This window comes from Remersonia thermophila, chromosome 4 (genome assembly GCF_042764415.1).
Source record: "Remersonia thermophila strain ATCC 22073 chromosome 4, whole genome shotgun sequence".
Lineage (NCBI taxonomy): Eukaryota > Fungi > Ascomycota > Sordariomycetes > Sordariales > Chaetomiaceae > Remersonia > Remersonia thermophila.
The window spans coordinates 1,047,196-1,072,405 of NC_092220.1; the positions used below are offsets into that span (position 1 = coordinate 1,047,196).

Here is a 25,210-nt window from a genome sequence, read left to right on the forward strand (position 1 = left end):
GGGGGGGAGGCGCACCGAAGGGGGGATGACGGAGAACACGACGAAGAGGCTGTCGCGCCCGCATTCGAGCATTTCCTATCCAAACATCCCAACATCTGCGGAGAGACACAAGAATGCCCGGGTCGGCAGTCTAGAGCCAACGCTTCTTCGGACGTCGGAATACCGCTCTGGGTCCTCTCGTTTTCGCTTTGGCTTGGATCGGCGCCGGTGCTCCCCCTACCGACCCAGTCCCTCGGGTCCTCTCCTCACTTGAGCCGTGAGACATTGCGACGCTGCGATCCGACCCCTCATCTCCGATGCCATGGATCAAAACCACCGCGCTAATCCCAGACCCGACGGCGCATTTCTCTTTGAAGACGCCGGCGCCGCCGCTGCCGAAGCAGAGCTGTGGGATCCCATCTTGAGCCTCGCCGCCTTTCACCAGGCTCCCGTCTTTTCTCATGCCGGACCCGGCTCTTCCCCCTTTCGCTCCGGCGCTGTCGCCCCTACCGGCGGTGTCGATCTGGGGACTCCCGGGCCGGCGACCTGCGCGTCGCAGGCCGCTCGCGCCAACGCCGCAGGTCTCACATCCCGCTTCCTCGACGTCCACCCGACCCGCTTGCCCGCTGCTGCTACGACTTCACGCGCGACCCCGGCGACCCCGGCGACCCCGGCGACCCGCGGCGTCCCCTCGTCGGTCCTGTCCGAGATCGCGGGGTTGTATGCGGCATCCACCCCGCAGCCACGCGCCCGGCAGACATCCCTGGCGACCGGACCGTCGGGATGCCGGCATGGACAGCAGCTGATCTGGGCCGCGGTGCCCACCACGCAGTGCCACCCCGCCAGCCAGATGCCCGTTACCTCGGCGAGCTATACCGCTTCCCAGCCTCCTCGCAGCCAGGACCTCCTCAACCCCTTGTCCTTCCCGACATCGCACGACTTGGCCGGCTCATGCTTCGCACCGGCGCCGCCGCCCGCGTCTGCAGCGCTGAACGCATGGACGCCGGTCGCCGTGGCCGGTGCGGACACGGCATGCGCCGGTTATGCCGCCGGTCCTTTGGCCATCAACGCCGCCCTTGCGGAGCTTGAGAACCTCGGCGACGGCCGCGGCGGGTTCCCGAGCGTGTCCGGCCCGTCATGGTCGAGCACCTCCGTGAGGGCCAGCGCCAACATCCCTGCCAAAGCAGAACTTGGCGGTACATCCGGCAGACAGGGCGACTTGCCCTCTTCCTCCGCTGCCGTCGGCGTCGGCGTCATCGTCGCCAACGCGCGGGGGACGTCTCAGGAGCTCGAGGGATCGCAATCGCAGCCTGCTCCCACGCCGAGCCTGCCCATTGTCCTGTGGAAACCGGCCAACGGCACGAAGCGGCCGGCCGCCGAGGAGATTCCGCCCGAAGGGGTGACGTCTCAGATGATCCGGGAGGTCGCCGTCAGGGACGAGCAGGGCAACCTCAAGGGGACCATGTGTACCTTTGGCAGCCGCATCAAGACGCGAGCCGTGTTTAGCGCGGAGAAGCGGCAGCAGACGGCCTTGGCAAGGAGGGAGGGGGTTTGCGGGAGGTGCAAGAAGTCAAAGAGGCTGGTGGGTTGTCCCATCCACGCCGCCGTCGATCTGTGCCCGGTTCGCTGACGCCGCCGTCTAGTGCGATCTCGCCCGGAAGAGCAGTCCCTACGTCAGCTGCTCCCTCTGCGCGGGGACGAGGATTTACAAGAATGCTCCTCGCATGCCCTGTTTCAAGGCCACGCTGCAAGATATCCTCTTCTTCCGAGCCGGTGAGCCTCCTCCCAAACATGCCATCCCCATCCCCCCTTTTGTATCTTTCTGTCCGTCTCTCATCCGTCGCTGACCCCCCTCCGCCCAAGGCCCTGCACGCAACGAACCGTTTTACACCTCGCGCAGCACCGTCTACCAGCTTACGGACATGACCAAACCCAACGCGCCCGTGCGGACGCTCCAGCTCACGCAGCTCATCGGCCGCCACCGGCTCACCGTGTACGCATCCGAGTTTGCGCCGCTTCCCGGCGACGTCGTGTCCTACAAATGGCGCGACCGCGCGACGGGCGAGCCCCGCGAGCTCAAGATGCCGCACTTTTGCCTGACAAACGTCGCCCAGATCCGCCTACATTTCTGTCAGTACATTGCCCAGGCAAAGTGGTCGTATCTCGAGTCGCTGCAGACGGACGACGAGCTCGCGTGGATGACGGTGTCGATGGCGATGGCGTATGCGAAGAAGAAACCTGTTCGTGTTTACTTTCCTTCTCCTATCCTCTCCGTCAACCCCTCGGTGCCTAACACCGTGGCGTCCCAGGACTCCCTCGTGGCCATCTCGCTCGACCTTTGGGCCATCTCCCGCATGATCGAGATCCCCTGGCAGATGTGCGGGCCCGACACCCTCGGGGTGCCCCGCGTGCGCGACCCGACCAGCCCGCACCACGGCAAGATCCCGATCCCGCCCACCATGGACACGCAGCTGGACCAGATCGTGATCCAGTTCATCCTGAGGCCGCTGCGGCAGGCCGTCGTGGACAAGTTCGAGCAGCTCATCACGCCCCCCAAGCCGGAAACCTGGTGGGAGGTGTACCTCGCGTCCTTCATCCTGCTGAACCACATCGAGAGGCTGGCGCGGCACTCGGTCGCGCACGCCAGGACGCACACGATGAAGGTCGGTGTGCTGGCGACACAACGCGCTTACCCTCCCCTCCCTACGGCGGCGTTTCATGCGGATGCTAGGATGCTGACCGTCTCTCCTCGCCTGGGTATGGGTAGACCAAATACTCCAACACGCAGTTCCTCGAAGCCGTCTTCCACACGGCCAAGTCCATCCTCGCGCGCTTCCACTTTGTCTGCAACGGCTCCGCCCCGCTCCGGCTCGACTGGACGTCGCCCAAGGTGGCGGCCATGGCCAAGCTGGACCAGGAGCAGGTCGAATTCATGAAGCGGACGCAGGCCATGGTGGCGAGGCGAGGTACGTTTGTTCCTTGTTCTTTTTTTTATTCGTTTCTTTTCGCCTCTCATGCCCAAGACCTTCACCCGCGTCCCATCTCGGTCCGGGACACGACGACGACGACGACGGCCTCCGATGCTAACCGATCGTTCTCTGTGCAGAGCAGCAAGTCCTCCGGCTCCGCACCACCCACCAGTACGAGAGCACGTTGTACTGGTGTGGGCAGCTGTTTACCGAGACGTTCGACACGTCGCCGGTGCACGTTGTGGAGGAGGTGGTGGATTGGAGCCACCAGGTAGGGGAGGGTCCAGAGTTGCCCCCTGATAGGGTATAATAATGGAATGTTGGGGTTGAATGGGCCGGGGGAGGGTTGTTGGGATGGTCTACAGGGCCCTGGCGTTTTGGGAGAGATACACATTTTTTTTCCCTTTTTTTTTTTTTTTTGTTGTTCTTTTTTCGGCCACGGGCGGAGATACCCTTATCTTGTTTAATTTATAATAGTATTTTGTTCAATGTGCTGTTTTTTTTTTTCGGTTCTAGAGAGGTCCTACCTAATCACGGGGTAGGTCAGATACCTACAGCACCCACGGTACCTTGGGTAGTCTTGGGATGGAGGAGAAAGTGAAGCTGTAATCATCGGTGCAGGCTAGATGGGTACCTTGAAGGAAACAGGAAACCCAGGTGTAACAACAGATTCGTGATGGCTCGGTTTCGATATCAAGCTTTGAGATACCCAGTCAACCAAACGGCCCATCCCTCTCCATAGCGCCTCCAGCTGTCCATCTTCACGCAGCGGGTTGTCGTGTTAAGAGTGGGTGATGAGAGAGCAAGGAGATATAAATCCGGGGGAGGGGGAACCTCGGCTCCGCCCCCGGCCGGAGGATCCCTGCCATGGCTTTCCCCGCGATCGATTGGCGCGACCCGGGGCCGCGGCATCACCCCCGCGGGGAAGAACCGACGCCGACGTTGTACCTAGGCATTCGGCGGACCCAACACCGGCGCTAGCGTGCTTAGGGGGGTGATCGTTGGAGTGTTGACAGCTCTGGATGGAGTCGTGTACGTCAGTACATACTATATTTTATGGAGAGCCGGACCGCATTGAGGATGCTTGGATGCAAGCTGTATGAATACGAGTTGAAGCGCTGAAGCCCGGAACGACACGGCGCCTCCCCCCCCTGGCGACTTACACAATCGGCACCGGCACCGCTGCTTACCATCACCATCACACATATCACCATCGCCGAAGAAGCCTCCGCTCCGTGAAAGGTACCCCCACCCGCTCGATAACGACAACAACAACAACAACAACGACAAAAACAACCACCAACCAACACCATGGCCGCCGCTCCCGCCGTCGACCCGGCCCTCGCCTCCCTGAACCCGCCACCCCCCGCCGTCCCCAACGTCCACCTCTCCCTGCCCCGTCCGCACATCCTCCTCGTCACCCTCGCCCGGCCGCGCGCCCTCAACGCCATCCCGACGCCCCAGCACCTCGCCATGGCCGCCCTCTGGGAATGGTACGACGCCACGCCGTCCCTGCGCTGCGCCATCCTGACGGGCGGCGACGGCCGCGCCTTTTGCGCGGGCGCCGACCTCAAGGAGTGGGACCAGAAGCAGCGCGGGCTGGTCGTCAAGGACAGCTACACGGACGAGCAGCGGGCGCGGTACCTCGCCGCCGGGTTCGGCGGGCTCTCGAACCGGCACGGCAAGAAGCCCGTCCTCGCGGCGGTCAACGGGCTGTGCTTCGGCGGCGGCATGGAGATGGCGGTCAACTGCGACCTCGTGGTCGCCGACGGGAAGCGGGCCCGGTTCGGGCTGCCCGAGGTCAAGCGCGGCGTGGTGGCGGTCGCGGGCGCGCTGCCCCGGGTCGCGAGGAGCGTCGGCCTGCAGAGGGCCAACGAGCTGGCGCTGCTGGGGCGGACGGACTACACGGCCGAGGAGATGCGGGGCTGGGGCTTGGTGAACTTTGTGGCGGCGGAGGGCAAGGCGGTCGAGGAGGCGATCAAGGTGGCCGAGGAGATGGTGGGCAACTCGCCCGACTCGGTCATCACGACGAGGGAGGGGGTCCGGCTGGGGTGGGAGCCGCTGGGGCCGAGGGAAGGCACCAAGACGCTGGAGGATGGCCTGTATAAGAAGATGGACGGCGCGGAGAACATGAAGGAGGGCCTGAGGAGCTTCGTCGAGAAGAGGAGCCCCGTGTGGAAGGATAGCAAGCTGTAGAGGACAGAAAGGGGGGAATCGAAGACAAGAAGGGAGGGTCGATGACCAAGGCATACGTGCCTACGTACCAATCTGGGCTTTTGTCCCGTGTTCTACTCCAGCAGGATATTATAAGGTATTAGTGAGTGACCTTTCACCGGCCCATACAAGCTTGCCGCCCCCCCCCCCCCCCCTCTTCTGAACCCGGCATCACAACCCCGGCGTCTCCCGGTACGCCGGCGGCAGAATCCCCTCGAGGGCCGCCTTGATCTGCAGCGCCACCGTCTTGGAATGCCACCTGTGATGCTGCGTATGTCCGCCCATGCTCCAGTAGTTTTCCATCCCGGCGTGGCGCTTCCACATGCCCCGAACCTCGCCTTCGCTATCAACGCCCCACGTGGCGTCCAGCCGGGCCGCGATCTCCCTCGGACCCAAGACCGCCTCCCCCGGCGTCTTCATCTCCTCCTGCTTCTCCTCGAACCCCCCCGCCGATCCGGCAGCGCCCAGCACCTCCGCCGCCACGTCCCTCGCGTTCCTATCCGCGAACCCCGTGCACCACAGCACCGCGTCGGCGGCCAGCTCCTCCCCGTCCGAGAACCGCAGCCCCCGGGCCGTGTACGCGACCGGCTCGACGCCGCCCTTCACGGCCACCTTTCCCTGGACGATGAGATCCGTGCCGCCGATGTCGACGTAGTGCCCGCCCGCCCTCTCCAGCAGGTTGTGCGGCAGGCTCGCGTCCGGATGGGCGCCGTCGATGACCGGGAACCCCGCCTCGGCGAGGGCGGCGTAGCGGTCGGGCTCCTGCGACGACAGGAACGCGAGGAGCGACTCGGTCAGGCCGCCGTCGACCCACGGCGGCAGGGTCATGAGGGCGCGGTCGGCGGCGGCGGCGCCGACGACGGTGTACAGGCCCAGGCCGCGGGGGTCGCAGATGTGCGAGAGCGGGACGACGTAGGTCGGCGAGCGCGCGACGAGGGTCGAGCGGAGGTTGGCGGAGTGGCAGTCGGCGAGGATGTCGAAGGCGGTGTTGGCGGAGCCGATGACGAGGACGGACTGGGAGGGGGACGGTCGCGATGGTGAGCATTCCCTACGGTGCCCCATGTCTTTCTTCTCGATTCGCTCTCGGGGGCGGAATCTCACCTGGACGCCTCTCGCCTTGAGCTCCTCGGCGTTCTTGAACTCGTTCGAGTGGAGGCTGATGCCCTGGTACGCCTCCCTATCGGCAATGGCGGGCACGTAGGGCTTCTGCGAGCCGTATCCGGTGGCTTGGACGAGATGCTTGGAGACGACCGTCTGCTGGCCGCCGGGGGTCTGCAGCTGCACGGTCCACCGCTGCGCCGACGGGTCGTAGGTCGTCCAACGAACCGTGGCCGAGTGGATGATGTTGAGGTGGAACGTCTCGGCGTAGCGGCGGACCTGCTCGGCCAGCTCGTCGCGCGAGAGGAGGTGAGGGTGCTGCTGGTGCTTTTCGTAGGCTATCCGCCGCGCGCGAGAAGAAACCGTCAGCGGCCGGCCAGGCGGGACGCCAAGGAGACGGGACGACCTACGGAGGTATGCCATGTCGCAAAACTGCGTGGGCACGTGGAACTTCAGCGCGTCGTAGCGCAGCGCCCAGTTGTCGCCGGGGCGGGCGTTGCGGTCGGCAACGATGCTGTCGACGCCGAGGGCCTTGAGGCGCGCGGCGAGCGAGGAGCCCCTGGGCGGGTCAGCCAGGGAACCCAAGCCAGCGATGGAAAGCTTTGCAAAAGAAGCCCTACTCACGCGTTCCCGCCTCCGATGATGAAAACGTCCGTCTCGAGCCGCTCCGGCCCTTGGACCGTCCAACCTGGATCGCGCAGCCGGCCTTCGTCCTCCGGGTGAGAGGTCAGGCCGTCGACCCACGTGCTGAAGCACCAAATCTTCCACTCCATCGCCTCTCCCTCGCTCACGGGCAAGAGGAGCATGCGCCCCTTGCACTCAGCCGCCGGCGAGGTGGTCCTGAACGACAGGCGGCAGTCGAACAATGCCTACAATCACGCATCAGCATCCCTCATTGGCCTCACGCCCTCTTACCACCATCGCCCCCTGATCCCCATCACCATTGGTCGACGACAAAACCTACCAGCACAGGGCTGACGGGGATCCAAGCGGGCTCTCCCTCCAGCCTCACGCCGCCCTTGATCCGCCTCAGCGCGTTGGTCCGCAGCAGCGCGGCAGCGACCGCGGCAGCCCCGGAAAACGTGCGGAGATGCCAGGTCAGGGCGAGGACGTCCTTCCAGTAGGCCTGGGGCGGGTAGAAGCAGCGGGCGAGGGACCCGGCGTCGGCGGCGGCGAGGGCGGCGTTGAGGTCGGCGACAAGGCCGCTTGCGATCTTGGCTCGCACCTCGCCGGTCAGAGCATCGGCGTCGACGGTGCCCGGGGGGATCACCGGAAGCGGGTTCTTGGCCAGCTCGGCGCGGATGTCCGCGGCCGGAGGGTGCTCGGCGGGCGCTGAGGAGGGTATGGCCATGTCTCCGGGAAACAGGGTATGGGCTTTTTTTTTTTTTTTTCTGTACGGGTGGGATCGTTGACGTCGGACGTGCTCGCTGGCTGCGGCGTTTTGATGTTGAGAACCTCTGGTGATGACGGAGAACCGGGCGAGCCTCGCACCACGAAGCGGTGAGCTCCCACTTATATGCTCTTTGGCGCCGCCTGACACACCCGGGCCTGGGCTGGATAGGCACCATGGCCGCGCGTTCGATGAGGGTTCTGCTTCCCTTTCTACACCTCCTCCTTTCTGCTTCATCCCCGACTGTTATGCGCTCACAAGGCCCGCCCGCCGCCAATCAGTTTGGCTACATGGCAGCATATCGACAATTTGAGCCGGACGCATGCAGACGTGCAGGATATGGCGCTCGCCACAGAACGGCCATAGGCTACCAAGATGGACTTGTGCTGTACTGGTAGAGATGCAGGATTGAACTTGCTTTTCCAGCATGCCTGATAACGTTATTTCAAGCATGTTGGGATCTCAGTTCTCGCGTCGAGCCCTACCTGGCATGATGCCAATCCCTCCATCATAGAACTCGTTCCCAGATAACTACTGTAAACATCCGTGCGTGAACCGTTACTGTTTCTTCATGCATTCGTCATCGACCGGTTTGTCTCTTTTTCTTTTTTTCTTGTACTTTTTCTTTTTCTTTCCCTTTTTGTTTTAGTGTCGTTGTTGTTGTCGCTCAACAAGTGTCATTCGTGTTTCCTAGGTGGTAGCACTCGGACTTGGGCTCGCCGGTTGTGTTCTTGACGAATGCCGTTCTTCTCTCGCAATAACAATATCATCCCAAACGGGCCTTTCTGCACCTCAAGCAACACCGCCAGTTTGACCAAATGACCAGTTCTTCCGCTAGCCTGAACACTGCCTTCCTGTCTTGTCTCTCGCGTGACATGGGTAAAACCGATGGTAAAATAAAGTGTCTGGCGGTCGTGGGGTTGTCCACGTTGAGAGTGCGTGGGGGGAGAGGAGATGCCGGTCCAAGAACACCGCCGAGTTTCCACATTCACTCAGGTACATCAAGGTATTACAGAGTCCCTTACATAGTAGCTACATTCTTGGAGCAAAGACAGCAGGCCGATCATGCAAAGCAAAGACAACGTACCAATGGCCGCGTTGGCCGTGCTTACACGACATGGAATATGCAGTGAGCGTGCGTCTGTCCAACCAGGAAGCGGACCGTCTCACTGCCCGCCGTCACGTCGCATGTCATACACACCAATCACCCCTCCACCACCACCAGGACTGAAAAGCTCACAACGCAAACGCATGAGGAACAATGAAGCCCGACATCAAATCATTACTATTAAACAGATAGTATCTGCCCATGAATCCAATCCCAAGGCCGCCCTCAAAACAACCCCCGCCGCTCGCTAGCTAGCTTGCTACCCACCAAGTGGACAGGTAAGCCGCCATCGTTCTCCCGCGGTTGGGAGAAGCACGCCGCAGCTTTGGCGCCTCTCCTCCTTCCAATCTCTTGGCATCTTCTTTCCACTCCTTTAGAGCAGGGCAACGGCGCCGAGGAAAGCAGCCAGGCCCACAGCAAGGCCGGCCGTGCCCGTGGGGCGGACAGCAGCGTTCGGCTCGTCCGCCTCGTCATCACCGTCGGTGTCGGAGTCGGAGCCGCTGCCCGAGCTCGGACCGCTGCCCGAGCTCGGACCGCTGGTCGGCTGAGCACCGCTGCCGGCCCTGGTGGCGGTCGGCTCGTCGTCGCTGTCGTTGTCGCTGTTGTCGCTGTCCGTGGCGGCGCCCGTGGTGCACGCCGCCGCGTCCAGGTTGTCGGTGACGGTCGCGAAGCTGGGGCAGAGCGAGAGGACCGAGGACCACTCGGCGCTGCGGGCGCTGTACCACGAGACGATGGACGACTGGTACTTGTCGAAGAGGGGCTGGATCACGGCGGGGACGGTGAACTCGCACGCATCGACGGCCGTCTGGGTGGCCAACCAGCTGGTCAGCTCCGGCGGGCCGGTAGGGACGTCCGACATGACCGACTCAATGGCGGACACGCAGATGTCGAGGTCTTCGTTGCCGGTCTGGCGCTGCTGCAGGATCTGCACCTCGCGCTTGACGACGTCGACCTGCAGGATGCGGGCCGAGGCGAGGCCGGCCAGGGAGGCGGCGATGAGAGTCTTGGAGGCGACCATTTTGATGGTTGGATACGTGGGTGTGTGGACGAAGGTTGACGGTGGTGAGAGCCTGTCTGAGAGACGATCGAGGTCTTGTTGATGGCGTGGTGGTGCCTGTGTGAGAGAAAGGGGGAGAGAGGAACCCGTCCCTTGCCCTTTGATCTTATATCAACGCGAGCCCCTCCCGCCGCCGCATCGCAAGATCCAATGCTCCTGGGTTCTGCCCTCAATCTGCATTCCCAATTCCGTCCGACCGACTCCATCCGTACCTGCGCCACGAACCCAAGCCCCCGTTGGGCCCATCTGTCTCCCCCTCGCATTCTCGCATTGGGGAACGCTCAGCTTTGTTCCTCGGCCCCATGGGAATCACCTTCGCGCTTGGCCAGATGCGAGCTGGCGCCAGCCATGATTGGTGCAACGCCGGGGGGCCGGCTGGAGCCGTCTCTTTCAGCTCTTCTTGGCTGCTTGGATCAATGGTGTCAGGGGAAATGGTGTCTGCCAAACATGCATGGGCCTGGCTGCCAATTCCAGCATCCGCATCTACCCACCCCCCTTCCCCCTGAAATCTGTCGCAGTCCTGTCTTGATCAGGTCATCTGCAAAGCACATACTGCGTAACTATGTACACAGTACTCAGTCCGTTGCACGTGTACGCAGTAGTTACTGTGCACATCGTACATGCATACTAACTATACATCCCGCAGCTCCTGGCCATCTCCTACCTCGTCGGACTGGCGTCAGCTGCGCATCTTCAACAACGTTTTGGGATCTGTTCCTGACTGCGTACTGTGTAGTGCTGCAAGGAACATCCCACATACTACTGTGTATACATGTCTCACGCAGTCTTGGCCTCTTTTTCCACTCTGATCCCGACGGACCCCAGACGGAGCCGGCGGCCTCCCGGTGGCACAGCCTCTGGTCGGGGGATTCTCATGGAAAGTGGGCCTCGTCGACCGGGGCTTGGATGGCTGCAGGCGGCTATGGTGTGTCGGACATCGTATAATCGCTAGCTACTTGCACATGTGAACATATGCTTTGTAACTAGACGTACACACACGGTGGATATGGCTACGGTCTCCGGTGCACCGCCTCGTTAAGTTCGGTTCGTGATAACTAGCGTACTGTGGTAGGCGTTGTTGATGGGGCTGGTTCGTGTGGCAGTGCTGCCAAGTCAGCAACTGGTGTGTGTACATACACCAGAATGTACATAATAGTCCTTCTGGACAACGTAAAGGTATCCGCACTAGGGACAGAATTAGCAATGGATTCTATGCCGAACGATGCCCTCGTGGGTCTCGCGGACACGAAAAAGAGTCGGCGACAGGAAGGTCACCTGGAATAGTTTGGTGATGTCAAACAAAGCTGGAGATTTTGACGTCGTCCCGAGGGACAAGGCTCACGAGTCCTTCGGTAACTTTTCACTCCGCCTCAAGTCTAGCATCGAGGCAAGGCGCGGCCGAGTGCTAGCCAGAGGTTTTGAACGTCCGCACAGCAACAGAAACATCAAGCCTTGCTGCTGCGGATCACCTTTGACGTGTACGCAGTAATCGATTCACCTGTTGTTGACGATATGATATGGGACAGGACACCCCATGCATGACGTGTACAGCCAACAGCAACGCGGCACGCCATGTCCGCTGTGCGTCAATGCCCATCACGAACTCATTGGTTCTCTCAAGCGGATGGGGGGGCAGCCTGGGGGTGATGAAGATTCAGCAGCAATGCTAAGAAGATAGTCTTCAGGTTGATTAGCGGCGCCGAGGCTGTCAAGGTGTAGCTGGCAACGGATTCAGCCCAGAAGCAGACACACCAATCCGTTCCTGGAAGAGGCCCTACCTAGTAGTAGTGTTGTGTGCCCATCCATCATGCAGATCTACTAGTAGTGTGGAAGCAAGAGGCCTTGCTCCCCCCCAGACGATTCCCCTGTCCGGGCAACCTGGAAAGTGGAAGGAATTGAGGTTGGCATTGGTGAAACGAACCTGAGCCAGCTCATCTTGCGAGAAGGGAGGTTCTGCTAAACGCAACATCGAGGATTTGAACATCCACATGATAAAGCTCCGGGGATTGAAGCATGGTCCAACAACGAGCAAGCAAGGTTACATGGCGCTGCTGATGTTTAGAACGCTGGTTGTATTCGCGGCGGCATGGCTGCTCTTGGCTGGAAGTGCTTCCGCGTCCCCCTTACATTCAAACTCGAGCGGTAACAAGAGATGCGAGGAGAAAGCTTGACCAGACGCGGCGGGAATGTCCCAGACCCCAACATCTTGAGGCTCTGCAAGGGCTTTCTCGAAAGACGTGGTGGTGAGGTCTCTCTCCGGTTCGTTACCACGGTTGCTTTCGGTCCGCATCCGTTGCCGTCTTCCCCGCGATGCTTGTTACACTGCGTGAAATATCCCGGCAGCTCGCGTCCAGTGAAATCAGGTTAATCATGAGCACAACATCACGCTCCACACTTTCAAGCCTGTCATTGGACCTATCTCCACGCTATAGGGCTGCAGTGTGGCGGCCAGGCGCGGATCCCGACACCGGATGTGGAAAACGCAGACCGGTTGTTTGGTTTTGCCAACTTCCTGATGATGGGGAGACTCGGAATGGATCGGCCTCGAGCTCCATCTCCATCTCCATCTCCGCCCTCGCCAACACAGCAGGATTGCGATACTTCTGCAGGACCAACGGGAAAGCCCAAAGAAGTATGAACAGGACGATGCAGAAGCTCTCTTCTGGCTCGGCTTGTACTGGGAACGCTACGGAGGTGCCAACGATCAAGCGCAGGCGCAATCCGAGCGTGGTAGCGCGTCAAAGAAACCAGCCCGTCATCGTCCTGAGCTCCGCATGTCGAGTCGCCACAAGGCTGAGATAGGGCAGAGGGAGGACGCGGGAGGGGCGGGCAGCTCCGACGGCCTAGACCGCCGAGCTCGGCGCGGTGGTGAGGCCGGCTACATAGATGCTATTATACACACAGCCCGGCCTGGCAACACATAGTGGTGTCCGAGTACCTGAGGACCATGGATTTTAGTCACGAGACAGTCGGTTATTGGACAATCCCCCCACGGCCTGGATGCGGCTCATGCTCAGCCGGACCGGGGTTGGCCGCCGGCGCAACGTGGTGTTCCTGTTACGCCATCCTCGCAGCAGAGCCGCAAGATGCTGGGGGATCTTGCCCACGTCGCCATTCCTGTTTCCCACAGACGCCGGGCGCAAGCTTAGCCGGGATCCGGGGAACCAAAGGGGAAACTCGGCCAGCCACCAATCCCGGGCCGGCGGACGGAGCACGGCGCCGGGCTGAATTGCAACACAAGAGACATTGGACGCAAGCACTAATTATGCACGCATGGCCAGATGACTTGGAAGCTCCCAATCACGTCAGGCCTTGTTATCTTGGAGACGTCAATGACGCGCCGGCGCGACTTCACTTCTCGGCACCACTCTGTTCAGGAAGCTTTGTCAGCGAGGCCTTGGGGAGCCCTGGTGAGGCTCTGCGGCGATGCTGGAGCCGATGCCCGGAAGGAGGGCCATTCTACGTACGTACATTGGAGATGTCGCGACAAGATGGGCTGGAAAGGGGAGACGGTCGAGGCTCTGCGCAGCACGCTGCTGAGCCAAGTTGAACGGGTATATAGTGAGGTCCATGGTCAGCAACATGTTCGTTCTTGATATTTCCCATCGCAGACACGGTTTCCAACCTCTTGGTGCACCTCGCCCAACGTTGCCCAAATCCTCGACGCCTGCGCCGTGTACGACTTACACGCCCAACCACACATACAACCCTAACCCTTACTCCGTCTCTCATCACCCACCCCCTGAACCACTACCTTACATACCATGACCACCGCCGTGTGCCCTCTGGTCCCTCCCACCACCGCGGCCAGCATCAAAACGGGCAGCGAGACCGTCAGCGAAGCGGTCCGTCCCGACATCTCGTGGATCCCTTCCTCTCAGGTGTTCAAGGACCGAGCCGAGAAGCTCCGGGCCCTCTATCCCAACCGCCGCACCACGCTCCCCGAGGGATGGCCGGCCCAAGTGGAGGGGGCTCGTGTCTGGTCCGGATCGGACTTTGCCTCGGAGGATGAATACATTGTCCGTTTGAGCCCCGAGGACATTGCCGAGATCGACGCTGGCCTCGCCTTCTTCAAAGGTTGGTAGCCCGAACAACCCCCCCCCCCCGGCCCCCCATTCCCTTCCCCGACGACAGCCCAGGAAACCTTGCTCACAGCTTCCAGGCCTCCCCGGCGATCTCGGCCCCGACGACGTCAATCCGGATACGTTCCCGCTGCCGACCCTCAAGCAAAAGCTCACAGAGGTCTCCGAGACCATCCACGACGGCCGCGGCTTCGTGGTGCTGCGCGGTCTGCAGCCCGAGAAGTACTCCAACCTGGACAACATCCTCCTCTACCTCGGCGTCACCAGCTACATCGCCGGGACCCGGGGCATGCAGGACTTTGACGGCCGCATGATCCGTGAGTCGCCGTCGAAAGAGGAGATTCCCCTTGAAAGCATTGCTCTCAACCACCGCTGACACGCCCTCCCCCCCCCCCCCAGTCCACATCCAGGCCGTGCTTGAAGACGTCAAGAAGGATGGCAAGCAGCCCAATTCGCCCTACGTCAATCGCGCTCAGGTGGGTGGTCTCTTGACCGTTCCCGTCGTCCCTCCACAGATTCTCATTTGTACCTCCTCTTCCACAGCCCTTCCACGCCGACCTCTGCGACGTCCTCGCCATGTACGCCCTCAACACGGCCGCCGTGGGCGGCGAATCCTACCTCGCCTCGGGAGCCAAGATTTACAACGAGCTCGCCCGCACCCGGCCCGACATTATCGAAACTCTGGCCAAGGACGACTGGATCTTTGACGAGTATGTCCTTCTTTTTTTTTTTCTCCTCTCCTCTCTCTCTCTCTCTTTCTCTCTCTCTTTCTCTCTCTCTTTCTCTCTCTCTTTCTCTCTCTCTTTCTCTGTCTGTCTGTCTCTCTGTCTCTCCTCAACCTCTTCTTCCCTTGACCCTACCCACCCACAATCGCTAACCTATCTCACCCCCTCCCCAGGTTCTACCAAGGCCAGTACCACACCCGCCCGCTGCTCTACCGCTTCGGCCGCCACGGGCCGGGCTTCCAGTTCTCGCGCCGCCCGCTGACGGGCGCCCCGTTCTCGCCGCACCACCCTTCGGTCCCCGCCATGACGGAGCCCCAGGCCGAGGCGCTCGACGCGGTCCACTTCCTGGCCGAGGAGCACGCGCTCGAGCTCCGCCTGCGGCGCGGCGACGTGCTCCTCGTCAACAACCTCGCGGCGCTGCACGCGCGGGCCGCCTTCGCCGACGACCCGGCGCGCGGCCGGCGGCGGCACCTGCTGCGGCTGTGGCTGCGCAGCGAGGACAGGCGCTGGCCCACCCCGCCGGCGCTCGAGCGGCTCGCCTGGGAGGTGTACGGGGACCACGCGTGGCGGAGGGAGAGGGCGGTGTGGGACGTGGAGCGGAGCCCGCCCGAGCTGAGGGTCAAGCACCGGAGGGCGAGCTGTGCTTGATGGATGCCCCTTGGCTCGTTGGGGGATCTGGGGCATGTTTCTTTTCTTCTCCTTTTTTTCTTTTTTTGTTCTTTTTGTTTTCTTTTTGTTTTTGGCATGCTGAATCTCTTGGACCTTGTTGGTACAACAACGCCATTGACTCGATCATGCGTCTTGTTTGCTCGCTTGGCTGTGCCCCCATGGGCCGACGGGCCCCGTACTTGTTTCTTTTACCGTTGTAATGAATATGCAAGCCATGGTTGGGTTTCAAAAGACATCAACAGGTGAATGTTCATCGTCATGTGGTCAGGGACGTGAAGAATAGGCTGCAAAAGCACCACCAACCATGTCAAGCCGGTGGCGAGAAAGACAAGCCAGATAGGGGCATGCTTGCCTGGGGTTATTCTCCCAACAAGGGTGATCGCTCACGAGGGGGAGGACACTACTATAGTACTGCGTACAAACAGCTCACGGCAGCCACTGGCAACAGCAGAGTTGATTAGGTGGGTAAGGTAAGGCAGCTAAGGTACCCCTCGGTAGTTTTTGCACACCATCTAGACAATTTGCCCCATACATGCATACACACCGCACGCATGCAAGACGCCAAGGACAGAGAGAGAGAGAGACCAGACACAAACGCCAAGTCCAGACCACCCACCCCTCTCATCCCATGCGCCCCGATTTCCTTCCTCTCCACCGAGCTTCGCCAACCGCGCCTCAGGCCGGCAGCCCTCTCTTCTCGCACTCGGTAAAAAAGATGAGCATCCTCCACAGCTTCTTGACCATGTCCTCGGCGTCCTCGTCGAGCGCCTCTCCCAGCGTCTCCACGAGCTCTGCCGGCGTCTGGTGCTTGCGCAGGTGCTCCTCCACCACGTCCACCAGGAACTGCTCCTGGACGCCCAGGTACTCGACCACCTTCTTCTCGACGAACGGCCGGAGCTTCTCGCGGATGACGCTCTCCTCGAGGTAGTCCCACTTGACCTCCCAGGCCCACAGGCCCTCGCGGTCGACGGGGATCTCGTGGGCCAGCGCGCGCACCGCCTTCTGGATGTCCTCCTCGGACATGGCCTTGGTGTCGGTGATGGGCTCGAACTTGATGGGCACGAGCTGCCGCTTGGTGGTCTGCTCGTGCTCCTCGTCGTCCAGCAGGCCTTCGACCTCGGCCACGGTGCGGCGGGCGGCGGTGCGCTGGGCCGCCTTTTGGGCGGCCGCGCCGAACGAGATGGTGACGCGCTGCGGCGCCGCCGGGGCGGCGGCAGCGGCGGCAGCCGCCGCAGAAGCAGAAGAAGAAGCAGAAGCGGCGGCGGCGGCGGCGGCCGTCGCATCCGGCTGCCGACGCTCCATCTCCTCGGCCTGGCGCTCGAGGAAGGAATCGGCCATGTCGCGGGCGTGTTCCATGTCGGCCTCGGCGCGGCGGCGCTCGTCCTCCTCGGCGCGCCGGTCCATGTCGTCGCGGGCCGCCTCGGCAGCGCGGAACGCGGTGCGTTCCCGGATCCATTGCCCGTGGTCGCGGTAGTAGAGATGGCCCTTGCGCGAGGCTTCGCGCTCGTCGTCCCAGGTCCTGTCGCGCTCGAGCTGCTCCTCGCGCCTCCGGGCAAAGCCTTCGGTTTCTGCCCGCTCGCGCTCCCGCTCGCGCTCCAGGGCGGCCGCCCGCTGCCTTTCGCGGTTGGCCCATTTCCGCTCCGCCTCGGCGTAGAGCTTGTCGTCCTCGGCGCGCTGCCGGGCCAGCTCTCTCGCGTGGAGCTCCTCGTCGTCGGCGTCGGTGTCGTCGTCCTCGGGCCACGACGGCCCGTTGGTCGTCCCGCCGTTGACGAAATCGACGCCGCGGCCCTGCTGCCCTCGAGGGCCGGATGGCGCGTTGGGCGCGCCGCGAGGTCCGGCCGGGGCCGTCGTCGTCGCGCTGGCGGCGCCGCTCGTCGGCGGCGGCGGCGAGTCGAGACGCGAGCGTCGGGGCGGCGCGCCGTTGCGGAGGCGCTCTTGCTCCTCAAACTCCTCCTCCTGGCGGAGCCGCTCGAGGTCGCGCCGGTTGCTGCGCTCGCGGAACGCGGCGATCTCGGCGGCCACGGTGGCGCGCATTTCGGCGGGGATGTCGGCCAGCTCGTCCTCCGGGGCCAGGGGGATGTTGATGACCTCGACGTTGTCGCCGTGGGCGGCGGACCCGTTGCCCATGGCCGTGTCGCCGTCGGCGTCGGTCTGCACGGGGGGGTAGAACAGGTTGCGAACGAACTGCTTCAGGGCGCGGCGAGCGTCTGCCAGCCTCGTCTCGTCGGCGGCGGCGGCGGCCTCGTCGTCGGCGCGCGTCTCCTTCCAGGATTCGAGGTACTTGAGGGTGGCCGGGTCGACCTCGACCTTGAGCTTCTCCTTGTCGATGCCGTCCAACGCGTCATCCTCGTCGCCGGGCGGCGCCTCGGTCGGGGCCTGCTTCTTGACGGGCACCTCGATGTCTCTGAGTAACTCGACTGCAGCAGCTAGCGATTCGGGGTCTTCGTACTGTGCGAACCCAAACAGGGCGCCCTTGTGTTCCGACAGGTGGGACTGACCCGAGTCCCAGCGCCGTAGCCTGCCGACGGTGGCCAGGAGGGCCTGGATCCCCGCCTCGCCGCCGACGCCCTCGGGGATCTTGTGAACGAAGATGGTGCGCAGGCGCTCCTCGGGGGTGGGCGGCGCCAGGGCGTGGGCGCCGTCCCTTGCCTGGGCGCGCGACGAGTCGGCGGGTCGGTCCGAGCCGAGCCCGGGTCGCGCGGAGGAGGAGGAGGGCGTGTGAGAATCTTTGCGGTCGCTGCCGAGCCCGGAGCCTGGCTTGCCGGGGGTCATGGAGGCGCCGAGGCGGATCACGGGGGCGTTGAAGTTGATGTTGGGCAGGTTCGGAGGCGGTTGGAAGGAGGCAGGAAGGCCGCTTGGTCGATTAGCTTGCGTGGCACTCATAGGCGGCTGAACACCGGGAGGCGGTGCCATTCCAGGGGCAGAGGACATGCCTGGCGGAGGGCCTGCGGGGAGGGGGGAGGGAGGGAGGTTAGCGGGAGCGAGGAGACGACGAAGAAGAAGAAGAAGAAGGAGGAGGAGGAGGAGGAGGATGGCGTGGAGGACATACCCAGGCCCGGCGGCGGCGCCATTCCCGGAGGCGCGGCGCCCGGGTAGACCGGGTACCCGGGAGGGGGACCATATCCTGGAGGCACTGCAGGCGCGTTAGAAATGCTCTTGGGTGTCGTCGGCGCAGCCAGAACGTGGTGCAACTGCATTTCAAGACATGGCGGCGGGAGGGGGGGGGGGGAGAGGCGCACCTCCGTAAGGATTGTAGGCCATGGTGATGGCCGGGGGAGGGTGGACTCGAGACGCCGGCGTCCAGGTAAGGTAGGCAATGGTTCACAACAAGGATGGGTGATTGGCAGAGGAGGGATCAGGCACGGAAATCGAACGTGACGATGCCGTGTGCGTTGTGGTTGTTTGCGTGGTGGAGAGTCGCGTTGTCCTGCAGGCTTGGAAATCTTGGAGATGTCGGGCAAGCAAAGGCCATGACGGTTCGAGATGGATGCGACGCGGTAAAAGTTGGCGGTGGAACAATGGCGGCGGATGGATCCCAAGATTCCGAGATCCAATGACACTGGGCTGCATCGTGCACGGACCACATGGCTTCTCTCTTCAGCCCCACTCGGGAATGTCTCCACCGTACATAGTACACAGTACACAGGAGCAGCAATGAGCATCACGGTACGCACCGAGGCTACGCAGTACACACTGTGTATTGCGTACAGTACTATACAGTACTATGTACACAGTACAGCGCTTCGCTTAGGTCAGCAGGCCTTTCGGACCGGAGCCACGATTGGCCGAACCTGACGACCGGTGGTCGGTTCGGATCCACCCGAAATGCCAATCGCCAACCCGATCGTTTTGGGTTTAGCGCTGCCGAGCGACTTTCAAGAAAATCAATCCCAAGCTTCTCGGACCGCCGGAGACAACAAACCACCCCCCCCCCCCCCCCCCCCGACGACGACAACGACGACGACAAGAACAACCACACAGGGAACACCGCAGGGTGCTCCAGGAATCCATGACCCATTGAGTGCCTAGGTAGGTAATCAGACAGGCAGGCAGGGAGGCAGGCGGATGACCGGACCGAATCCACCAGGACCGCGCATCATGCTAACCAACTTGTCTTGCCCCGCGCCCGGTGCTTGCAGCCACCATGGATCTCCGCCAGGTCGTTCGCTCCGTGTGCCTCTCGGCCGCGGCGGCGTCGAGGACAACGACGCTCGCTTCCGCCGCGATGCGGCCGACGCCCCCCTCCTCCCTGGCCCGCGCCGTCGCCCTCTCCCCCCGCCGCTCCTTCACCACCAACAACCCCCAGCAGTCCGTCGCCGCCGCCTCGGCCGTGGCCGCTCCCGCCGCCCCCTCCCAACCCGAACACCCCTCTCCCGGCCGGCAGCAGGGCTCCTCGATGCTCCCGCCCCGCCCGCCGCCCATCCGCAGCACCACGCCGTTCGACTCCCCCCTGGGCCGGAAGCGCGCCGGCCTCTCGTCGTCCTGGACGAGCCCCAAGGCCGGCCGCCGCGTCGTCCCTCCCCCATCCGCCGACGCCGCCCCCGCCGCCGCCCCCGCCTCCGACGCCCTCATGCCCGACTACCTCCCCAACCAGATCGCCACCGACATGAACCGCACCACGGCGGGCCGCCTGTCGACGTGGGACGAGGACGAGTTCCTCGCCCGCAGCTTCGGCTTCAAGGACGCCCAGGAGCCCGAGCTGCGCCTCAAGCCCTCGACCGGCCGCACCATCCACGTCGGCGACCGCGTCGACGTCGCCCGCGGCCTGCGCCTGCTCGAGCGCCTGTGCGCCCAGAACCAGGTCAAGCACGCCACCATCCTGGCCCGCGCCCACGAGCGGCCGGCCCTCAAGCGCAAGCGGCTGCGGCGCGAGCGCTGGAGGGCGCGGTTCAAGACGGGGTTCCAGTCGTGCGTGAAGAGGGTGTTTCAGCTCAAGGCGCAGGGGTGGTGATTGCCGAACAACAATTTCTGTTCTGCCCCCCCCCCCCCCCCCCCTCTTTTTTTTTTTTTTTTTTTTTGTTCCTCAAAGGGTGAAATGGATTCGTCTTTTTTGACGAAAAGCGATTCGCGGGGAGGAGGCGGGGAAAAGGGGAAGAAGGAAAAGGCCGGAAGGGGGTTGTACTGTGCTACATGACATACCCCAAATTGTCTTGTGTGTGTACCATATCAGCAAGGCGGTATAGAGAATCCCAAAAATAAAACAACGCAATGGACACGGGGGAAAGGGACACGGTGATGATGGAGATGGATGCCCACGATGCCGGAGTTAGGGGGGAGGGATAAAGAAGGGGGGAGGAGGGGGGAAGGGAGGGGTTGGGATGGCGTATGTATGGTTACGCATAGTAGATGACAAGGCGTACCAGTTCCAGGGCGATTCCTATTCCAATCCCACGCTCTCAAAAAAAGGCACGACGCTACCAGCGACCATGGCGTGACATTCGATAGCAATCGCGTTTCTCGCCCTCATACGCAAGCAAGCTCCGTCATTCTGCCCTGTCCAGCTCGCCGTCACGGCGGCTCGATGTGACAAAACGCGTTCCATGCCCTCCCGACCCTTCAGGTTTCGGCGGGCATGCTGACAATGATGCCCTTCATCATCCCTCTGTCGTCAGCTGCTCACGATGCTCCCGCAAGAACCACCTCCATCGCCCCTGCGGCTCGCCCCATGCACGTCCGTCCTCCTGTCCTCGTGCCCCTCTCGTCGTCACCAACCACGACCAAATCCTATCCCTCCTTGCTCCCCCCCCCCCCCTCAAAGAGGCAACAAGAACCGCTCAATCCCAATACTCCCTCACCGGCGTCGCCACGGGGCTCATCTTGATCTTGGGCCTGCTCATAAACACCGCCTCGTAATCCTGGTCGTGCCCCTGGCGGATCAGCTCCTCTGCCAGGAGCAGCGTCGTGTCCGGGCCGCGGCTCCCCTCCCGCTCCTCCTCCTCGACGCGCGGAAACGCGGCGCCGCTCTTCCTGACCGACCGGCGCCGCTCCCTCTGCGCCCTCCTCCTCGCCTCTTCCGTCCCCGCCAGGCTCCGCCGCGTGCGGGCGGCCAGGTCCTCGTAGGCGGGTCGTTCATCGTTCCTGTTGTCGTCGCGGTCGTTGTCGTCATCATGGCTGTCGTTATTGTTGTTGTTGCTATCATCGCCGGCGTGCTTGGAGGGGGGAGCCTCCCCCCACGCTCCGAGGTCGTCGCGCATCGACGACGCCCGTGACCTCCGGGGCCTTTCCCGCCGGGTCGCGGGCGTCCCGTCGTGGCCGCCGGCGGTCCCGCTCCCAACCTCGTCCCCGGCTCCTCCTCCTCCTCCTCCTCCTCCCAGCAGGTCGAATCCGTCCTCTTCCGCCTCGGCCCGCAGGCTCGCCTGCGAGGTCCGCCTCGCGATCGACAGGATGGTGCGCTCGGCCAGGGAGAGGCGGTGCCGCACCTTCCTGGCGGGAGAGGGCGACGTCGGGAGGGCGGGCGCGCGGTTCCGGCCCGGGTACGCGGGAGACGGGGGCGACGGCGGGACGCCGGCCTCGTCGGGCGGCGAGGGAGGAGAGCTGGGGGGCAGGGTGTAGCGCCGAGGCCTGGCGCCGGAGGGGGTGCGGGAGTGGGCCGGGGACCTCGGCGCGTGGCTGTCGCGGGAAGCGGCGGCCAGGGCCGGGGAGCCGTGGGACGGCCGCTGCGGGGTGTGCTGGGGGCGATGCGGCAGGGCCGTGGCGGTCGTCCCCGACCGGCGGAAGCGCGACGGGGTGAGGGGCTCGTCGGCCTCGTCGGCCGCCGCGGGGTCCTCGTAGAAGGACCGGGCCTTGCGCAGGATGGGCTCGAACGCGGGCTCTTCCGAGACGCGGATGCGCGTAGGCGTCGGCCGCAGCGGCGGCGTCCCCTCCTCCTCGAGGTCGCCCAGCTCCGAGATGACGTCGGGCTCGGCGTCTTCGGGCGCCTCCGGGTCCTCGACGGACCGCCGCGGCTTGCGGAAGAAGGCCGGGATGGCCGGGGCGGCCTGGCCGATGCGGGCGAGGTCCGACCGCAGCCCGTTGACGAGGGCCTCGTAATGCGCGTCGGGCCGAGCCGGCGCGGCGCGCGGCGGGTTCTTGCGGGAGCTCTTGTCGCCGACGTGCAGCGTCAGGTGCGCCGTAAACCCGAGGTCGATGCCCTGCTTCGTCTTCTTGTTCTTCTCCTGGCTCTCGCGGCCCGGCAGCGCCTCCTTCTCGGCGGTCCCGGCGGCATCCCACATGCGCTCGCGAAAGCCGCGCCACTTGGCCAGCCGCTCCTGCTGCTCCTGCACCCTGGCGTCGAGCTGCTCCAGCAAGCCGGCCGGCGCGTCCTCGTCGAGCTCCGCCAGCCGACCCGCCCGGACCCGCCTCCAGACGCGGTCGTACGGGGCCGTCAGCAGCCCGTCCTTGCGGGCCTTGGCGTCGCCGTACACGAGCGCCTCCATCCACCGCTCGCTGCCGGTCCAGGCGGCCCGCAGGGCCCGCCAGACCTCGCGCTTCTGCGGCTCGGCGACCCCGAGGCGGTCGGCGTCGCGCTGGGCGGCGGCGGCGGCCTCCCTGCGCCGCCGAAGCGCCTGCTCCTTGGCCGCCAGCGCGTCGTCAAACTCGACGAACCTCGCGCGCGCCGCCTGCTTGTCGTCAAGCCCGCGGGCCAGCGAGACCCGGTGGGCCAGGACGAGGGCGACGAGGGCGGCGCGGTCGCCCGGGCGCCCGGGGTCCTCGAGCGCCAGCGTCTGCGCGAGGGCGGGGCGGTGCCGCTTGCCGTGCTTGCGCTGGGCCCTCCGGTGGCGGTCGGCGACGACCTTTTTCAGCACGGCCGACGAGAAGGCCGCGAGCACCTCCTCGAGGCGCTCGCCCCTGCACTCGTCGAGCAGGGTCTTGCGGACGACGGCGTCGCGGCCGAGCACGCCGGCCTTCTTGGCCTGCTCGAGGCCCTTGAGCAGGCCGGCGCGCAGGGCCAGCGACTGGCTCTGGTCGGCCGGCGGGAAGAGGGGCTGGAGGCGGGCCCGGGTGTCGTCCGGGTCCCAGAGGGCGAAGAGGTGGTAGAGGGCCCATTCGACGGCCTGGACGCGCGCCTTGTGGCCGTCCTGGGTCGCGTGGCGGGCGCCGTGGGAGGTGCCGGCGAAGAGAGACGGCGTCAGGTCGGGCCAGTCGGGGCGCAGGTCGAGGTCGAGCAGGCGGAGGTTGGTGAGGAAGAGGGCCACGTTGGAGGGGGAGGTGGGAGGGGCGAGGGCGAGGTCGAGGCCGTGGGCGGCAGAGGTTGTCGTCGAGGGCGTGCTCGTCGTTGTCGTCGTCGTCGTGGCTGCCGTTGCCGTGCTGACCGTCGTGCTTGTTCTCGGGCTTTGATAGCCGGGTCCTTGCGCCGACCGGCTCACGCTGGTGGGAGCACGGAGAGAGCGGGTGCGGCTGAGGGACGACATGGTGCTGGCGTGGACCATGGGATCATGGTGGGCGGCTTTCAGGTTCCGAGCAGCGAGGGCTCCAAAGCGGCCAAAGGTGGTGTCCAACAGGTGGTGTCCAAGGGAACCCGATCGATGGCGGTGTGGGCTCCTTCGCAACAGCGTTGCGGCGTAAGCGCACGTCGGTGGTACACAGTAAACAACAAAACAATGCAAACACATGGAATGTGGAGGCCCGCGACTGGCTGCAGCCGGGCCAAAGTGGGGTCGATCCGGTCCGTTCCATCCTCCGGTCTTGGCGCCGTTTCCGGCCCGGGGGTAACATCGTCTTGCTGCCGCTGATCCTCTGCGTGACGTGACGTCTGCTGACGATTCCCCGAGCCGGTCCAACGGTTTGTGTTGTTGGGCCCTCTCCAGAGCCACCTTTTTGTTTCTACTGTGTAGGACGCTTGCAAGCCGTTGTGTTATGTCGTATTGTGTTGTGTTGTGGTTTGTAACGGGGCTCCACCGTTGGGTAGGTATCGACGTATCAACTTTCGAAGCTTCCACGAATGAATTACATGTACTAGTGCACAGTAGGTAACGTTCACTAACTACGCAGTAGAGTCCCTGAGCGGGAACCCAGGCGCAGCGTTGGCCCGTTCTCCCCGTCACCTACCCGGGATGTTCCCTCCGCTGCGCAGTACTTGTAAGGCGGTGGTTTCAAATGTCGAACCACGCCCGGCACGCTTCTGTAGAACTACACAGTACGCAGTACCGCACACCAAGAAGAACCCGGGAAGGCTAGGTTGTTGGGAAATGTGACCCCTGGCATCCGCATGGTGGACCTGCGAGGCCTCAGCTCCCGTTCTGCTTTACGCAGTACGTTCAATCGTGCGCCATCCTTCACATCAAGAAGCACGAAAACGGTACACCGTGGCACCCACAAGACGGAGCCAACACAGCCCCCGCCGTACACGAAGAGGTCTCCGGTACGACTGCATGGATGGGAAAGCCTTCCAAAGCCCCCGGGACCACCAGCCTGGGAGGGAGTTCAGCTCCCCTGGCCAGCCGACGCTCCATGCCAACGCTGCGCATACTACTAATATAGTAGGGATAGGGATAGGGAGACCCGACCTCCGTTGTTCCGACGCCGCCAGCGGAGCGTCCAACATGTTGAGCGCTGGGTCTTTTTTGGCTGGTTGCTCCACCAACATCATCTGCCATCATCGTCATCGGCATCATCGTCATCATCATCAGCTGCTGCTGCTGTCCCCGCTGCCGGGGTTCAGAATCACATGCACGCACACAAACACGGACACACCCACACGGATACGGAGTAGTTATGGTAGACAGACAGGGAAACGAGCACACACAGGGGAACACGGTTCCAACCCCTACACTGTACGCACACCGTAGCAGTACGCTAGTTACCTGCGCAGTACACTGCCCTTCGTTCGTACCATAGTAGTCAACGGGAACCTGAAGGGAATGCGTTGCGCACGGGCAAAGAAAAAAAAAAACAGACAAAGCGAAAGCCCCTGGATTCGACACTGGCGGACGCGGACACG

General features: G+C 63.5%; 8 protein-coding genes across 8 annotated transcripts; 4 read left to right on the forward strand and 4 right to left on the reverse strand.

Annotated features, from left to right (window-relative positions):
- Positions 1 to 301: 301 nt before the first annotated feature.
- Positions 302 to 3,258, forward strand: VTJ83DRAFT_4411 (uncharacterized protein; the record flags this gene model as incomplete). Its single annotated transcript, XM_071010898.1, has 6 exons — positions 302 to 1,561; positions 1,623 to 1,752; positions 1,843 to 2,219; positions 2,289 to 2,642; positions 2,747 to 2,945; positions 3,086 to 3,258. The coding sequence occupies 6 exons, from the start codon at positions 302 to 304 to the stop codon at positions 3,256 to 3,258; spliced, it is 2,493 nt and encodes an 830-aa protein (XP_070865861.1).
- A 1,001-nt stretch (positions 3,259 to 4,259) lies between these two features.
- VTJ83DRAFT_4412 (uncharacterized protein) lies at positions 4,260 to 5,144 on the forward strand (the record flags this gene model as incomplete). The annotated part of the gene is made up of 1 exon (XM_071010899.1): positions 4,260 to 5,144. The coding sequence occupies one exon, from the start codon at positions 4,260 to 4,262 to the stop codon at positions 5,142 to 5,144; it is 885 nt and encodes a 294-aa protein (XP_070865862.1).
- Positions 5,145 to 5,333: 189 nt separating this feature from the next.
- Positions 5,334 to 7,611, reverse strand: VTJ83DRAFT_4413 (uncharacterized protein; the record flags this gene model as incomplete). The annotated part of the gene is made up of 5 exons (XM_071010900.1): positions 5,334 to 6,176; positions 6,264 to 6,598; positions 6,671 to 6,819; positions 6,885 to 7,129; positions 7,225 to 7,611. 5 exons carry the CDS (start codon positions 7,609 to 7,611, stop codon positions 5,334 to 5,336), a joined length of 1,959 nt encoding a protein of 652 aa, XP_070865863.1.
- A 1,520-nt stretch (positions 7,612 to 9,131) lies between these two features.
- VTJ83DRAFT_4414 (uncharacterized protein) lies at positions 9,132 to 9,776 on the reverse strand (the record flags this gene model as incomplete). The annotated part of the gene is made up of 1 exon (XM_071010901.1): positions 9,132 to 9,776. The coding sequence occupies one exon, from the start codon at positions 9,774 to 9,776 to the stop codon at positions 9,132 to 9,134; it is 645 nt and encodes a 214-aa protein (XP_070865864.1).
- A 3,803-nt stretch (positions 9,777 to 13,579) lies between these two features.
- On the forward strand, positions 13,580 to 15,270 carry VTJ83DRAFT_4415 (uncharacterized protein; the record flags this gene model as incomplete). The annotated part of the gene is made up of 5 exons (XM_071010902.1): positions 13,580 to 13,892; positions 13,978 to 14,214; positions 14,297 to 14,373; positions 14,441 to 14,607; positions 14,796 to 15,270. 5 exons carry the CDS (start codon positions 13,580 to 13,582, stop codon positions 15,268 to 15,270), a joined length of 1,269 nt encoding a protein of 422 aa, XP_070865865.1.
- Positions 15,271 to 15,966: 696 nt separating this feature from the next.
- Positions 15,967 to 18,552, reverse strand: VTJ83DRAFT_4416 (uncharacterized protein; the record flags this gene model as incomplete). Its single annotated transcript, XM_071010903.1, has 3 exons — positions 15,967 to 18,236; positions 18,341 to 18,424; positions 18,531 to 18,552. The coding sequence occupies 3 exons, from the start codon at positions 18,550 to 18,552 to the stop codon at positions 15,967 to 15,969; spliced, it is 2,376 nt and encodes a 791-aa protein (XP_070865866.1).
- Positions 18,553 to 19,435: 883 nt separating this feature from the next.
- Positions 19,436 to 20,242, forward strand: VTJ83DRAFT_4417 (mitochondrial 37S ribosomal protein bS21m; the record flags this gene model as incomplete). The annotated part of the gene is made up of 1 exon (XM_071010904.1): positions 19,436 to 20,242. The coding sequence occupies one exon, from the start codon at positions 19,436 to 19,438 to the stop codon at positions 20,240 to 20,242; it is 807 nt and encodes a 268-aa protein (XP_070865867.1).
- An 823-nt stretch (positions 20,243 to 21,065) lies between these two features.
- On the reverse strand, positions 21,066 to 23,882 carry VTJ83DRAFT_4418 (uncharacterized protein; the record flags this gene model as incomplete). The annotated part of the gene is made up of 1 exon (XM_071010905.1): positions 21,066 to 23,882. The coding sequence occupies one exon, from the start codon at positions 23,880 to 23,882 to the stop codon at positions 21,066 to 21,068; it is 2,817 nt and encodes a 938-aa protein (XP_070865868.1).
- Between the last annotated feature and the right edge of the window lie 1,328 nt (positions 23,883 to 25,210).